General features: G+C 37.9%; 1 protein-coding gene across 1 annotated transcript in view; it reads left to right on the plus strand.

Annotated features, from left to right (window-relative positions):
• GRID2 (glutamate ionotropic receptor delta type subunit 2) overlaps positions 1–17,449 on the plus strand; it is a 1,423,646-nt gene extending 1,406,197 nt beyond the window's left edge. The window contains exons 16-17 of the mRNA XM_078068970.1: positions 10,787–10,844; positions 17,274–17,449. Coding sequence (XP_077925096.1) covers positions 10,787–10,807 — 21 coding nt within the window. The 3' untranslated portion in view covers positions 10,808–10,844; positions 17,274–17,449. The remainder of the gene's footprint in view (positions 1–10,786; positions 10,845–17,273) is intronic.
• The last annotated feature ends 496 nt before the right edge of the window (positions 17,450–17,945 follow it).

Consider the following 17,945-nt stretch of genomic DNA (forward strand, 5'->3'; position numbering starts at 1 on the left):
ACTTAGGAACTTAGCCAGTGACCTCCAACATTGTCAAAATCAATTTTCCAATTCAGCATCAAAACAGTACATTTTACGATATTTTTTATGTCACATTTTTTCTTTCTAAAACAGTGACTGAAATTATAGTAAAATATCCTACATGGCCCCACTTTCTTCTATCTCCATTAGAATAACATGGGACATGTTGTACTATATTTGAAAAAAAATTCCAATAAGATCAGTTTAAGAGTTGTTTGGGAGGCCAATTGTTACATAAGACTCAAATATCCACAGAGTCTCTAAAATTGATAGAGTATGAGTTTCAGAAGTATCTGAACCTCTAGAGAACTTTAGAAAATTCTGAACATTTTAACAAATTAGAAAAAAACTGAAGGGTTTCTCTGTATATAGCTAAAATATTAGCAACAGTTTCTCTTTTTTTTTTAAGATTTTATTTATTTATTTGACACAGAGACAGCGAGAGAGGGAACACAAGCAGGGGGAGTGGGAGAGGGAGAAGCAGGCTTCCTGCTGAGCAGGGAGCCCGACGCAGGGCTCGATCCCAGGACCCTGGATCATGATCTGAGCCAAAGGCAGATGCTTAACAGACTGAGCCACCTAGGCGCCCCAACAGTTTCTCTTAATTACTTTTTAGAACACACTACAATAAAATGAGCATGAATAATTCAATATAATTATCTAAAGTCATTATTTAGAACCTAAAATAGAAAATAAGGTAAAATAAAAAGTCCTCAATTTACAAAAATTCATTTCTAGAAGTTCATTTACAAGTCACTTATTTTGAGCACATGGTATATGATTTCTTAGGGTGGGGGAGATATACATAATGGTTGCTTTTTAGGTTAGCTTTCAAAAAATGTTTCATTCATTAACCATTAACACAATTGAAATATTTTTCATAAAATGATTTAAATGCGGTATTTTTACACTAGGTTCTTGCACAAAAAGAAAATACAGTAATATGAGAGAGCATGACATTTTAAATATTTTTAGAGTACTTTATACTGAGAAAATAGATTTAGTGTCATCATCAAGAACAGCTTTCATATCCATCATTTGTCAGCTCTGCTACCCTAGGCAAGTTACTCAATGTCTCTGTGTTTCATTTTCCTCATCCATGAAATAGAAATAAAAATAGGACACTCCTTAGTTTTGCTGAAAAGATTTCATGCCTTAACATGAAGTGCAGAGCACTTAGAACAGTTCCTTGTTCACAGTAGGCTCAAAACAGTGTTATAATGTTATCATTCTGCACACTACTGCTTAATAAAATGTAGGAATTAATCAAATATAGATGCTGCAAGAGGGCAAAATACGGTAAAAGCTAACATTTTATCTTTCAAGCCAATTCTGTAAGGTCTTCATTGAAAGAGATGTACAAGTGAAAATATATGCATTCGCCACTCTATTACTTAGCAATTTTGTACAATCTTGTGAAACTTTGCAATATAAAGTAAAAAAAAAAATTAAAGCATTCAAATTGTAGAAGTATAAACTTTATTCCAAAGAAAGTAAACTGTTAAATATGCAATAAAATTATTTCACCATCTCTTCAGGGTCAAAATCGTACTTCTGATTATGTATTAGAATATGTTTCATCCTAAATATCTCTGAGCTTTAAGAATGCAAAGAAGCAATAAATAAATAAAAACCAAAAATGCAAAGAAGCTTCCGCAACATTATGAAACAATCATACCCAAAGGCAAGGTGAAAATCAGTGAGGTAAGCCTGTTTATGGAAGCTCTACAGACGAACATGAAAATTACAGTTTTTAATATTAAAAAAAGACTTTTTATTTTCTGTCCAAATTAAAAAAAAATGAAAAGAAAGACTGCTAACATTAAAGAGATTTCCTTTTTTGAAGATTTTATCCACTAAAAATGGGTTCATTCTTCAAATTAAAATAGAGACAGAAAAAGAGATCCGGGGCAGTTTCCGATACCATAGACATTTTATGTTAGCTGAAATAGTGACAAATGCAACGCTACAGGGTTAAGAGAAATACAAGGGCTGAGAGAGTTCCTTGTTTTCCTTTTTCCAATCTCTCTTTAGGGAAGAGACAACTTTACCTTTCGTCTTCCTCTCTTACGTTGTGACTCCCTGCTCTCTTTTACAAAGCCAGATGGTGGCGCTGTGGTATCACTTGCCGAGATTTTAGCTTCAATTCCCTGGGCTTCTATAAGCAATAGCATTTTGTGAAGAATCAAGCCCTCTTTTAAAAAAAGAAATATTAAACGTGCTTTATTCTTCTTTTTAGTGGTAAGTAAGTCCACCATTTAAGTCCTTATGGTTATTTTAATGTTTACTCTCTTTACAAGGATGTATCTAAAACCTATACGTACAGGTAACTTATACTCTCTAAAAGATTGAGAGGTTGTGGCATTTTTGTGTTATTGTTTTTTCTTAGTCCAAGAAAATAAAAATAACAAATGATTATATTCTGTCTACCTTGTTTTCAGATATCCATAATTTATATATAAAGTCCTATGACACTTCCTAACCCCAACCCACTACCCAAATCTTCAGGAAAAAAAAAAATTGTTAAGGCTTTTTTCAGTAAAAGTAAACACAGTCTGTTTGTTTGTTTGTTTTTTAAGATTTGATTTATTTTGTTTGAGAGAGAGAGAGCACAGCCAGGGGGAGTGGCAGAGAAAGCAGACTCCCCGCTGAGCAGGACCCTGAGATCATGACCTGAGCCAAGGGCAGACGCTTAACCGACTGAGCCACCCAGGTGTCCCAAAAATAAACTCAGTTTTAATCCCAGTCCTCTCTCAAACTCTCTCAACAATTGGTGAAAATGCTTGTTTCTCTTGAAAGTGATATTATGAGGTTAATCTGGTGATGCCTCTAATTATCCTGACTCTCTCTTCCTCTGTGGATCTCATTAAACCACCTTCTTGTGAGTCTGGGTTTCATCTGATTTATGCCCCACAGATGAAAACTGAAAACAAAGTTGGCTGATGCAAAATTATGAATTGGGCCGTTTTCTTCCCCATCCACATTGCTATCAATGTTCTTCTCCTTTTATCTTTGGCCCACCCTGAACAAAAATCACTCTGGGTAACCCTACCATACCTCCTTCTACCCTTCTTCGAATTCTGAATAAAGCGAATGTCAGAACAACATTGAAATCAATGCAACTATCAGAATATGTCCGAGGAGACATATCACAGGTGAAAAATAAAGCCCAAGAAGAAAGACACATCAGGAAAGGGCAACATGCCCTTTTAAAGTCTATATACCAAGGGCCCCTGTGACCAAGGTGCAGTCTCAGCATCACTCGCATTATCTCGCTGAATGAGCAAGGGCCAAGAGAAGGACTCGTGATAGTCACGATGCCCCAGCTGGAGGGACACCTGTTCCTCTGCCCACTGCTACAGCTACCACTCCAGGGAGGCCCTTGGAAGCATGGAACTTCAGAGTTCAAGGACTTTCCCACCTCTTCTAGGTAACTTGCGGAGCAGGGTCCATGCAATGGAGATGCCGTCCTCTGCAATTACTTTTTCAATGGAAACTATGTTCTTTTCCAAACAAAACCCTAGGTCCAAGTCCAATATGCCAAACAGATTAAAACGGTATTTTAAACACGTTTATAGCTTAAAATTTATGAAATTCACTTCCCGAACGGCAATAAAAGAGGAAAATGGGTGACCGTTCTGGACCAAAGACTGAGCATTCTGCTTACTTTGGTCTTTTAATGGGCCCACATACAAAATTACTGTAGAACGGATCTGTACCATAGAATTTGAAAGAAGCCATTCCTAACCTGCTTTGATAATGGCTTATTTCTCTATGAGACAAAAAAGATTACACTGGAAATAATTGGATTCTAATAACGAAGATAAAGACATTGATCTATAACATGCTTTAAAAGCCCTCATTCTGGAACGATGCCCTGACTCCCCTCTACACCCCCATCCCCAGTTAGGCAACTTCCAATTCTTCCTATGTGTGGAGTTGGTTTCCAACTTGGTTCTATGGGAATTCCCCCTATCGTTAATGGTTGTCTATAATTTAACATGCCTTTTTCCCCCTCTATTTCAATAGTCCTAGTTCCAACTGTCTTCTAAAGTTGTAATATTGAGATGCACTTAAAACCAAATAATTTGAGAAAGCATCTTTCTGAATTCCACAATGCCACTTCGTCTTTTTGTGCACAAGACAACTAAGTTGAGAAGAATTTTCTGATGAATGATGAGGTGAGGCTGAATCTCAAAGCTTCAGAAGCTCCTGGAATGGAGGAAAAAGGAAAGGAAATGAGAGGAGCACCCTGTCTTCTCAGCGTGTCTCCCTCAGCCAGTTTTCACATCTTGGCGCTCTCCTCTAGAGCTTTTAAAATCAAAGGGGGAAAATGAGGTGACAAGAGGGATGATGTCGAGAATCCTGCCTGTTGTCAGGGACCAGTTGTGGGTTATCAATCTAATCTAATGTGGAATTCTCTTTGAAAGAGAAAGACTTTCTTATTTTTCCCATCTATAGCCTGTGTGTGTGTGTGTGTGTGTGTGTGTGTGTGTATGCATATATATGATTTACCTGATTGCAGATTTTCTTCCTGGAGACTGTGAATAAGTTGATAGAATGAAATTTGTTTCCATCATAAATGCTTCTCCAAACTATAAAATCAAACCCCTAATAGAAATTCTATCAGGGTGTCTCTACTTCTGAGCATAAATGATAGGTTCCTTTTGAGATGGCAGTGATACGTCTGTGGAGTTTTATTTCCAGGGAGACAGGGCAGGATTTGCTGCTATGCAGACTGAATAATGTTGGAAGCCAACATCATGTCACATTTTGTGTGCACTTTCCAAAGATTAATCCAAGCGTTACAAATGGGACACAGACTGCCATTGTCCCAGGGACACTTTAATAACCCACACCTACAATATTCAACCTGTTGTTTGCATAGGGACAACTTTGGGACACAAAAACCCACCAGAACGACTTGGGGAAAGGAGCCATGGAGAGGCAGAGACCCAGGCGCCACGGCACCTCCACATTTCATCCTTCATGGCAAATGAGTCTGTTTGGAGTTTATTTATGCTTGGAGATGGGGGTCGTGCAGCTTGCTTTCTTCAAAGCCCCTCAGCGAGCATGTCTTAAATCGGCTGCACACTAACTTGGTTTCTTCCTCGCTTTGCACTTTCAAGCAGGCTTTGCCAACTTGCAGATAATTTTTGTTTTGTTTTGCATAATGCCGCTCAAATTAAGTAACATGGCCACATGCCCTCAGGACTTAAATTTTGCCTGGCCAGCTTCTTTTCTTTTTCACCCCATCCCCCCCTTTCCTTATGATTCCTGGCATCTGTTGTTCAACTAGGATATTTGTCACGAATGGAAGACTCAGTAGAGGAAGATGAGAAGAACTCATAGTTGTCACATTCCCCCGTTCGTCATCTTTAAGCACAACTCTACAGTTCTTAATTATTATTACTTTCTTATTTACTTTAGAAAACAAATACTGATGGACCAGTAGATTGGAACTGATAACCAAGTTCCGTTTTGAGTTGAAAATATCAGTAACGTTTTCCATAGAAGGTATTTTTACCATAGAGATAGAAACATGTAAGAAAACAATGAACAGAATCACAAATAGTTATGATATATTTAATCCTAGTTATTTTGAACAGTCTCCTGAAAATAACTTTTTTCTTTTCATAAGACACTCTTACCTTATTTTATGGTAGTGATACTTATCAATAGGAGGCAATTCACTTAATTTCCACTTTAATGACAGGTTTTAATTATGTGGAAAATGACAAAAGGCAGGAGAAAATGAAACTAAAAGGGGCTAGTGTACATTTTGCTAAAAGACATGTTCCTACAATTTAAACTTAAACTTGCTACTTATTTAAATAAGTATCAACAAATCCATAATAATATAACATTTCAAATTTACGTTTAGTGCTTGATATAATTTTTTAATTCAAACTATGGTATTTCTCTAACATCCTATTTTTGTTTTTATTATCATTCTTATAACCAGGTAGGTAAGTAAGGCTTCTTCTTGATTTCTATAAACATTATTAGCCTTGAGATCTAAAAATAATACGACTACATGGGAATATGTGTATGACGCAGTCAGTTGAGTCTTAAAAGCGAGTATGTTAATGGCAAGTGGTTCATGGGAAAACTGTGTGTAGATTGCTTTGCCTTTATGAGCTTAGTTTGAGGCAATAATGTACCCAGGGGGCAGGTGAAAGAGTTGAGGGAACGTGTGGAGGGACCCAAGTTCATTCTCTGCTCGGGGTCCCACAAGGCTGGAATAAAGCTGTTGGCTGAGCTGCATCCTTTTCTGGCACCAGGAATTCTCTTCCAAGTCCGTTTGGTGTTGAAAGAACTCCATTCCTTGCAGACATAGGTCTGTATCCCCTCTACTCTTCCCCTGAGGTTTGTTTGGTCAGGGACCCCTCACAGCTCCCAAAGGCTGCTCACAGCTCCTTTCCACATGGCCATTTTCATAAGCCCTCCTGTGCTTCAAATCTCTCTGACTTCTGGAACGCCACCGCCCCCACCCCCCCACCCGTCCCTTTTAGGGGCTTGCCTGATGAGGTCAGGCTCAACCAGATCATCTGCCTTGTGATTAACTCAAAGTTAACTGATTAGTAACCTAATCACAGGAGTGATATTCCATCATGCTCACAGGTCCTGCCTACACTCGAGGGGAGAGGATTATACAGAACTCATCTAGCAGCATGTGGGAACTTTGAGGGCCATCTTAGAATTCTGCTTTGCACAAAAGCTAATTACAGATAGTGAAACGGTTGTGAAGGAAATAAAGTAGGAGATAGATAGAGTGGGCAGAAAAGGCCTCCCTGGGGCAGTAATATTTGATCTGAGACTTACAGGGCAAAGAATGGGCCTTTGTGGGAATGACTGCCAAAAGGGTATTGTGTCACTCTTCAAATTTCAAATTCAACGTTTTATTATAATATTGTTATAATTCCACTGATATGTCAAAGTACCTGCTTTTTGAGATTTCGATAACAAAGCAATTCCTACTTCTAATGCATATTTAAAAATAAAACTTCTTTGTCTAGAAGCTCTAATTTCGTTCCTCCAGGAAAGAGAGTTTGTGGTGCGTTTGAGCTGTGAGCTGCCTTTCTTAGGGGCCCCGCAGAGAAATGTCTCAATAGCAATTGGTGGGGAGATGCCAAGGCACTTTGCCCTTGGAAAGACAAAAAGAAAATCCCCTACAAACTAACAATTACAATTGCATCATAGTGACAGTGTCAAAACCACTCATGCATTAGTTCAAAAAGCATCTGTGCTAGGATATTTTTGAAACACGAATTTATGTTCCACTTTCTACAGTTTTCCCTCCTTCCTCCTCTAAGCATAGAGCCAGGCCCTTTGTGTTTCTTTGCCTGGGGGATTTTGCAAAGTGGAAAGAAGTGCTGGCAGGTGCTTTTCCTGCCTTTGGTACAAACTTAAAGTTATCAGAGATGATCTGAGAAGATCTGGAGATTCAGAAATGCCAGAGAGTTACTCTGGAAGCGTCAAGTAAGAAGGGCCAACATGTCCCCCAGAATAAAAAAAAAAAGGAGAGGAGGGGGAAGTGTTGGGGGCCAGGGAGCTGTCAGTGAAAGGGGACCCGGAGAGGAGGTTTGTAGTGCAGGACTCCAGTCTCTCCAAATAATCTTACTTTACTTCCCAAACACAAAGAGAAACAGCAAAGCCTTTGGACTTGAAAGGGACTCTCCCCTCAACCCGGGACGTGAGCATCTCATCAGAAAAGCACTGTGGACCCATGACTAGAGAAACCCCCTCGATATGGTGGCTAGTGTTTGAAGACCCGGGACCTTGGCCCAAACTCGATTTGAGGCCAAGCACATGTGGGGGAGGTGAAGGAGAACCTCAATAATGACCATGAGTGAATTCCCCAAGTCAAGTTTAAATCCAGTGTGAGTTTATAGACTATGCATCATGCACATAACGTCGAGGACTTAGGTATCGGGCGCATCGGGGAACTGTTAACAAATTCTGTCCTCAGTAAGCTGAATCGTTCAGGTAGCCAGAGTTGCTCATACATATGTTATGGACAACACAGAATAAATTTTGCTAGTTTAAATGCTCCGAAGCATTTCTGTACCTGTGACATTAAGTCTACCTCTACCTTCTCAAATGCCACCTTCTGCCCGCTGAATGGAGTGGTGGTGTAGAAGAAACAGAGCTGGACCAGTTAGCCAGAGTCCCGGGTTTCTTTGTTTTCAGTCTTTTATTGAGTGTTCTTCATTATCCGAGTGTTCTGGGCTTACAAAGATAAATAACACCAGTTCCTGCCTTTTGTCTGAGAATGGAGAAAGGCAAGAGAGAGAAAAGCGGTTATAGGCAGTATGCACGGTGGTTACTCACCAAAGCTCAGGAATCAGAAAACAGGAGTTCAAACCTAAGCTTTTGCGATGCTTTAGCTGTCTGATCTTGGGAAAACCATGGAATGATCCTGAACTTGTTATCTCACCCATTAAATGATCCCTACCATTAATGATTCTCACCTCGTGGTGCTGTTGTGGCTATGAGATAGTGTTTATGAAAGTTTATCATTGTAAATGAGTCACTGCGATGCAATGTCTTCAGTACTGTGGTGCTGTATTTATGTAACTCCGCATCGATTTTTCCAGTCAAGCCATCTCTACTGAGGAACTACTACGCTGCCAGATCTGAGGAATAAAAGTCATGTAAACTCTCCAAGTCTGCCTCCTTTGTGAAATGAGAAATTTGGAACAGGTGATCCCTAAAGTCCCTCAAAATAGGTAGTGAGCTCAAGGGGAAACTGTACAAAATACCAGCCCATTGTCCTTTTACAAAAATATTTAGGTCATATCCACGTAGACATAGAGGGGAGAGGGGAGAGAGAAGAACTAGAAGCAAAAGGACAAAAAATATTAAATTAAGCCCAGCAACTATCTATTTTTAAAGTAAATAAAATTTTTGGAAGCCAGCTAATAACTAAAATTTTGAATAACTGGATCATTTCACAATTCCGGTACTGAAATAGAGGCTATGTGACTAGCTGGTAAATTTGATCAATAAAAGCAACCAATTAGGATTATTTGGGTAGATGTGATATTTCAAGTATACACCCTTTTACTCTTTACGTAATAAAAAGTTTAATTGAAACTCTGAATTCAGTCAGCTAATTTCTAACCCAATTGCTACATTTTGCTTTTGTTTAAGAAGAAAAATATTTGAAAAAATTCATAGGTATCTGTTCTCCCAAGAGGTTTCTCTAAACATGGCTGTAATACTTTTCAGTGAGACTCTGAACCTTATTTTAGTGATTAGTCCAATAAATGGAAGCACTGCTAGGTCTAGAACTCGTCAATCTACTTTAAAAGACTAAATTTCTCTTAAATTTTGCATATTTAAAAAAATAAAAGCACGTGTATTCCCGGGGTTTGGATTACTATGAAGAGAATGTGTTCGTCTGATAGTTGGCATGCCGCATTTTGATGTCATTTTGTGGGTCAAAGATAACACCTCTGCAGAAAAGAAGGAAGAGGTAGAGAACAACTGTAAGCATAGCAAGACGAGATTTACAGCACCAGTAAAATATATGACATGACAAGTGGGGCAGAGCAGCGTGACACACCGCAGTGATCCTGTGCAAACTGGGAGGCCCCGTTTGCATCGCTCCTTCAGAACTGTGGCTTTCACTGACATTTATAAACAGGATGAGAACATTATATGACCCTTTGCACGCAGCCACTGCCTAAAGCTGGAAAGCATTGCAATGCCTGATTGGTACCTGCATATCTCATCGAATTTAGGATCAAATAATTTGGAAGCTTTCAGTATCTAGAAATGCTATGCAACATTAAAGACAGAAATGGGATTAGTTTACACTGCATCGGAAAGATAAAAATACTTCTTTTGTACTCTTCTCTGTGTAGTTGTATTAGGACTATGGTTTTTGTGTAAGTGAAACAGACCCCTTAAACTTTCTAGACAACATTTAAATGAGTATGGTGAGTCCCCAGCCTTTCCTAATATCAAAGAAATTTTTCTCATGTTACGTATAGATGTTTGAACAAAGATTCATAAATAGTAACTCAGATACACGTGGAAGAAACTCAAGAGAAATTGTAGTTATAAAAGTTATTGCATGGTTATTCCCAATTTTTGAAACAATCCTCTCATGTTATTGCTAAAAATATGTATTTGACCAATATTTGAATAATTGGATTATATCAGAAATCATTTTCTGTCTTTCTTTTAAGCTGCGGACATAGAAGCCAAAGTTAAAAAGAATTGGGGGCAATTAGCTGGTTGACTTGTTATCTGAGCATAAAATATGTTGGAAAATGCTGAATGGATTCAATGATACCACTATATATTTTCCTAGGAGTTAATAGGTAATGTTATTCGCACAAACACATAAATAGTGCTCAATACACTTACTAAACTGAATTTAATTTAATCGAAAATAACCAACCATTTGCTTATCAAATTTCCTTTTTTTCCTAGATTATTCAGCTAGTAGCATATTCTTTTCCAGGAGGCCTAGGAACACAAGAGTGAACTCATTTATGCAAAAGTAAACTATACACCTAATTAATATAGACTGGTTCTCTAAACCAATCGAACAAACCAGATAATTACTAAATTTGTAGTTACTGTGCTTCCTCACTTGTTTGGTCTTAAAAACAAAGGGTTTCTTTTAGAGACTTGGGTAAAAATTGAATTTAACTATTATCTGAACACCTTAAAGTGGTAAGTTTGTGTGTGTGTCAACTGAAACTGGACTGTTTTTCCTTATTTTCTGTGTTTTTTTTTTTATTTTCAGTTCCAAGTTCTAATTCAGTGACATAGTCCTGAAAGATTTGCCACATAAAGTGTAATATGTGAGTAAACAGAGATATTTTAAATAAGACATAACACCATCTTATTAAATATTTTTTTTAATTTATGAAAATGGAAATACTGATATGGAATGTAAAATATTAACTCCTCCTTCTATCTAGACTTTCTATTAATAATATAGAGCATGGCTTCTAACAATAGCTTGACAATACTTACAACAGCATTGCTTTCAACTTCATGCATAAGTAAATAGAAAGTTAAAGCACTGCACTTTCTCACCTCATTTTTTTTAAGGGAAAGGACCATGTGTCATTGAAAATCTCAGCTATGTTGATGCCCTAACAGCAGTGAAATGGAAACAAACTAATTTATAAATCATAGGGAAACTTTGGCGAAACTAACAAATAGGTAAATGCATATAAACATATCTCTGGTTCAAATTCCTACCTCCAGCTCCATCCAGGTTAAAAATCGCCCCAAAATGCCTACCTCACTGTTAAATTTTACATCACACATCCCTAGAAAATAATATCTGGAGAATATATTACATGTCCGCCCCTCCTCTTATGTGTTCTGATGCTGTTTCGGAGACAGAAAATCCAGTTTCTGAGCCTGGATCTGCCTGGCTCTGGTGAAGTAGCTGCCCCAGCCCTGTGTGCTTATGTTTCCGATTCCTGGGAAGTTCTCTTTGCCACAGGGCGTGCCCTGAAACACATCAAAAGAACCAAGTTCTACAAAAGAAAAAAGAAACTCAAGTAGGCTTGAACATACAAAGAGAGGGAGAAAGAGATGAGAAAGGGGCCAGGCAGAGTGTTGAATACAAAATGAGTTCAACCAACCCCAGGAGCTCTTCGTCACTTACATTTATCTTGTTCTGGGAGAGGGGCGTCAAAACCAGCCCTGACATAAACCACCCACTGCCATTGACTTTGACTCTATGTGTGAGTGAGTGAGTGTGTGTGTGTGTGTGTGTGTGTGTGTTGTACATAAAAAGGAACAGATTTCATGAGGTATCACTGTTACCTCACAAGCACCAAAAAGACAGCATTTAAAAGCACAAATCTCCAAAGTCCTAAGTAAATACGTTTAGCATGGTTTTGCATTTAATGAATGCATAGTGTTACTATCAAAATCTTCTAATTGTGCATTGCTTTAACATATTTGCTGCAGTATTTATATTGTAATTTCTGTGCTTAGAATCATAAAGCATGTGAAATTTTCCATTTCTACCTGTAGTATTTTTTACGTGTTTAGTTTTCAGGGTCAGAGCTCATGGTCAAAATCTCTGTAACCAGATACATTCTGTATGATAAATAAAAAACATAAGTAAAATATAAATGGTCCAAAAAGCTGAAAAATAAGAATATCTTTTCTGAGTCTATGCTCATTTCATCTTTGAAATGAATGCCCCGAAATTCTGATTCTCTGTTTTGTTAAAAGTATATTACAATTGATAAATCCCTTCAGATAAATTTTACTATCCCAATAGGATCATGTTCTTGAATGTCTGTGCAAATTTTCTAGAGCTAGAAAGTGTAACATCAGGTTTGCCTACACTATAGTCATGTAATGGAAAATGACCTTTAAATTTTGGTGGCTTGGAGGTAAGTACATTAGCAGTGAATGGGAAGAGATGAACTTGCAAAAAGAAAAGAAGAGAGAGAGAGATCGAAAGTACTATCAAAAAGACTTTTCTTACTAGAAAGATTTAAAAACATTGCATAAGAGGCACATTTAAAACTTCAACACAAGTTTTTGTTATCAAGACCACTATAAATAATAGTAGATCCAAGATTGTTTCCAATGCATAGGAAGCTATAATCTAACGTGCTGATATTGATTTCCTAACACAGATCCATTGAATTATAGTGTGGATCTACCAATATCATCATGCTTATTTTAATTTGTTGCTTACGTGAGGCTTCCTAATTTCTACTTTACTGTGTTTGCATTATTTTTATGTCTCTAGACGACCGATAAATCGTCATTATAATATAATTCTCACGAGTTGCTTTTGTTAAGTGGTATTCAATACAAAAACTAAAAAAAATTTTTTAAAGGATTTTTGCAAAAGGACATAAGTGCATTTAGGTGAGTGTGTCAGGTTTTCTTAGTGGACTGTGTCAAGCACTGCTCTGCTGGCCTTGCTTGAACAAAGGGTTTCGGTCAGTCGGCTGTCTGGGAGGAGAAGGTACAATCCTGTGCCCACCCTGTTTACACACAGCACAATTATATGTCCATAACTAAAGTGATCTTGCAAACTCTTTTACAGACTCTTTCTCAGTTTCGGCTTTCTTTCATTTCCTTTTTTTTTTTTTTTCCTTTTTTTTTTTAATTTTACTTTATTATGTTATGTTAGTCACCGTACATTACATCATTAGTTTTTGATGTAGTGTTCCATGATTCATTGTTTGCCTATAACACCCAGCTCCATTCATTTTCTTAAGCAAATAAAATAATTTAAAGTTTCAAACATTAAGAGGTGAGGCAATCATGCTCAACTCTGATACATCAGTAATAACAAAATAAAATGATGTGATCTCAGTTTCGTTTCTACAGTGAATTACCCAGAAAGTCTATTCAGAGAGAGAGCAAAAGAGAGAAACAGAAGTAATAATAAATAAATAAATAAATAAATAAATAAATAAATAAATAAAACATAATTTATAATTCTGAATGTTTTAGTCCTGGTCCCAATTTTTCTCTGCCTTCAAAACCAGCCCCTTTTCAAATGTATCACACAAATTCACCATATGATTTTATGTGGTTACGTTTCTTTTTTGCATACTTTGTGCTTAGCATGTAAACCACCACAAAGTGTAAATGCAACAATGGACAAAGCAGACAGAAGACTCACCTAAAGATTAAAAACAAAAACAATATAAAACACGACACCCACCACATCGCAGCCAAAGCCCAGGGGTCATGTGTGATGTTTCCAGGCTGAGCAACCTCTGGAGCCTCAGTGAGTTGGTCAGAGATAAAAAGAAGAAAAGCACATCACAGCTTTTACGTGGCCCTCTGAATTCTGCGGGTCAAATAATTCACTCTAACTGCAGGCTTTATAAGGCTGAAGGTCAGTCAGTCTTGACCCTGGAGGTCATGGCGTTCTTAGCAGGCAGCAACTTGCCTTGGGTAACAGCTCCCTGGCCGTCTTGGCTGTGCCCTCAGAAGGCATTGACTGGTTTCCTACCATATCCTGTCCTCTCAGAGGGAAATCCTCTTCTACATCACTGATGGGACTGTATTTTAAGCGATACATTAACAGACCCTTTAAAAAACTGATCATTTATTAAATCAAGCTCCAAGCTCTTAGAGACATAATGATAGTCTTTCCAGTGATATATTTCAAGATCATCTCGAAATTCAAATACGCAAAACCAGTCTGTTATCTTCTAGTGATGTTTCTACCTGTCTAAAGAACATTCGTCCCAATTCCAGAGATGGCCGGGGCTAGGGGCATAGGCTCTGAGGTGGGGCTGCTCCTTACTAATAGTGTGACTTGGAACAAATTTCTAAACTTCTGTAACCATTTCCCTCTCAATACAATAGAGATGACAATAGTTCTTATCTGATACAACTGTTGTGGAGAATAAATGGGATTGAATTAGAAATTAAACCGAGGTGCCTGATGCAACCTATAACAGTGATTCAATAAATTTTAACTGTTATTACACTTACAAAATAATTTTGGGTTCATGCTTCTTGATTCTTCACATCAGCCAACTCCAGAGACTCATTCACTTGGCATTTGTGCCTTTTCCCCATACATTCTTAGTGCTTGGTTCTAGACCCTTATCTCTTCATAACTAGACTGCTTTAACAATAATTTCAATGGATCTCCCAGTCCATTTTTACTTCATTCCAACTTATATGTCACTGCCAGTTTGAGTTTTCATAAGTAATGCTTTCAGCAGTTCTGTCTACTGCTGTTAAAAATCTTTTCTGATTTCCTCTTTCCTACTCCTCGCCTTCAAGAGCCTACACATTTGGATTCTGCTCAATCTATTCATCATTCCCCGATGGAAGAATCAGTTTGCTGTAGACAATTTTCTGCCATACAATTCTTTTCATAGATTCCCTCACATAGTCAACGAATATTTCTTGAGGGCCTACCATGGACCAGATGCTAGGGATGCAAAGATATTAGTTTCCAAGAATATAAAAATAAATAAAATATTCTCTCTGCCATCAATGAGACTATCACAGACACTAGACAATTAAACAACTCATTGTAATATACCAGGTAAGAAGAAGTCTAAAGAAGTATAGGACAAATAAAAGAAAACTATACTGTAACATTTTGTCTTTAGGTGGGAAGGCCTCAAGATGTCTTAGAAAATGAAATGATTACAACGTAACGAAGTATTATTTGCCACACTATTTCTCGCTTCTAGGAATCATAGGGCCCTAAAAGTTTGTGTACTTTTGCCCTTAATTAAAAATGCCCTCAACCTACCAGAATTCTAGCCATCCCCACAAAACCAGTCCTACTTCCTCATCATTTCTTCCTTCATTGTTCTGGTACTTGATCTTTTTCTCTGGAGCTAATGTAAGTCTGTATTATTTAACTTAGTGGTTGATTATATGGAATCTTCAGGTGTTGGACTTATTTTCCAAAGAACCTAACTTAATAACTGTAGTAAAATATAACTAGTAATTGGTTAATTTATTTATTTTTCATGGGAAAATGTGTATCTTTTAAATGACCGTGTTTTTCACATTTTTTTTCTAGCCCACAATTTCCTAAAATTTATGCTACATAGCACTAGTTCTACATGATGCTAATAAATATTACTCAGAACTTTAACTCTTGTTGAAATGTTGGGGAAATACTGAGTTAAAATAGTTAAATAAGTTTGTTTACTGCAAGACTTCCCAGAGCATTATAGCTTGTATAATTTAAGGCTTCAAGAACAGTAAATATTAAGCAGTGTTTCCCAAATCCACTTCATGACAAAACCCACTTCTTGGAATTAGTGTTCACAGGGTTCACTTTGAGGAATTCTGATGTTGTGTAAAGTCTATGGAACTGATTTCTATTTTTAGCTCAAACCATTTGCATAACTTAAATAACTGGTTATTTAATTTAATCAACTGGTAAGTGCTATCAATCCACTAACACTATTAGAAACACTTAGGTTTCTCTAAGTTCTATAACGTTAGCAGAGATTTTGATAAACATAAAACCTGGGCACAAGTTCTCCTAACAGGGACAGAGAGGCAAGAATCACACTAATGTCTTCAGAAGGTTGGCCAAAGTCAAAATCATGATTTGTGCCTACATTCAAGGCTCCTGCTATCAATCTAAATGTTTATGATTCTTTATTTAATGGCTGAATTATGAGATCCACACCTTAGGTCTCAAGAAAGAGGGAAGTTCCTTATTTAAGAGCACATATTTAATCACTGATAGATGAATAGATATAGAAGATATGATATAGATATATATACAATGGAATATTAGCCATAGAAAAAAATATCTTGGACCTTGAGGGTATCATACTAAGTGAAATAAGTCAGACAGAGAAAGACAAATACTATATGATTTTGCTCATATGTGGCGTCTAAAAACAAAACAAATGAATAAACAAACAAAAAACAGGACCAGACCTATAAAGACAGAGAAGAAACTGATGGTTGCCAGAGGGGAGGGAGTGTGAAGGGCTGGGCAAAATGGGTGAAGGGGAGTGGGAGGTACAGACTTCCATTAGAGAATGAATAAGTCATGAAAATGAAAGGTACGGCATAGGGAATATAGTCTGTGGTATTGTAACAGTGCTGTATGGTGACAGATGACAGCTACGCTTGAGGTGAGCATCGTGTGATGTATAAACTTGTTGAATCACCATGTTGTACACTTATACTAATATAACATTGTGTGTCAACTATACTTCAATTTTTTAAAAGAAAGAATGCATATTTAAATAGGTAGGTTCAAATGTATTTGACAATATCAAATCCAATTAGTGATTCCCAACTTTAGTATGACTTATATAACTATCATCATTAGTTGTAACAGCTTCTGTGTGGTCTGAAACTGATAACTAAAAGTCCAGATCTAAGGAAACAGGTTGCAGGATATTACATGTAATCGTATATCCATACCAACTTGGACTCCGTGTGAGGGTGATACTGACTTTGTCCTCTGGTGAAGATATCCAAGGCCTATCCAGTGTAACCTACCAATGTATCCTAATCCAGACCTGGCTGAACTCCAAGGCCCTCCCCTAAACAGGTTCTAGTGAACCAGAAGTCAGTAAGGCCCTGCTTTCTGATGGCTGCCTGGAGTCCAGAAAACCCATGAAGCCCAACATGGGAGGTTTGTAAGGGCTGTGCTCATGCTCCCCTTTGTTTACAATGGACCTTTAAAGTGGAGCCAATGCCTTGTAAGTAGTGGTAGAACCATGGAAAGCCAAGTCTTGTCTGAAATCAGCCTTGATGTGACCTTATGCTTTATTTTCCCACAGGCTTCATCCCTGCAGAATGAAACTACAACATCTGAAAGAAGGAATGCCTGGCCATTAAGGCCATGTTTGAAACTTGGCACCAATACCTGGAGAAGCCAGGCATCCAGTCACAGCCTGCACCAATCGTCACAACTGGGAGGTCCTCTGGATGATCCGTAACCTCTACCAGCACCACAGCTGCTGATCTCTTTCCCACCTACTGATTTCAGGACCCAAAACATCCTGAATACCCAAAACTGGTGAGCTGATGTACTATATCCTAAGTTAAAAATTCTTATTCAGTTCAAGGAAGTCACACTCACCGGGTTGTGCCACCGAAAAATCTTTGTTGTATTCCACTTAGAGAAGAGCAACAACGGGACTGCCATTTTCAACCAAAGGTGATGGGTCTTGCCCAAGCCAGCCCATTAGCTTTGGAGGGAGGCTTCTATGCAGTGGACTTCTTGCCTATGTGTCCTGGTCAGGAGCACTCACACTGAGGTCCAAGTCTGTACCATAGCAGCTTTGTCCTCCAGCTTCTACCTGTTTTAAGATACACCACAGTCTCAACTGTGGGCCTTGGGACTTCTGATGGCCAAGTGTTCAGGAAGACGTGGAGGACCAAGGAGAATGTGCCTTGGCAGAATTGAAGCAGAAAAAGACACAGGCCTCTTCCAACCCTATTGAAATACT

This window comes from Halichoerus grypus, chromosome 3 (assembly GCF_964656455.1).
Source record: "Halichoerus grypus chromosome 3, mHalGry1.hap1.1, whole genome shotgun sequence".
In the NCBI taxonomy this organism is placed as follows: domain Eukaryota; kingdom Metazoa; phylum Chordata; class Mammalia; order Carnivora; family Phocidae; genus Halichoerus; species Halichoerus grypus.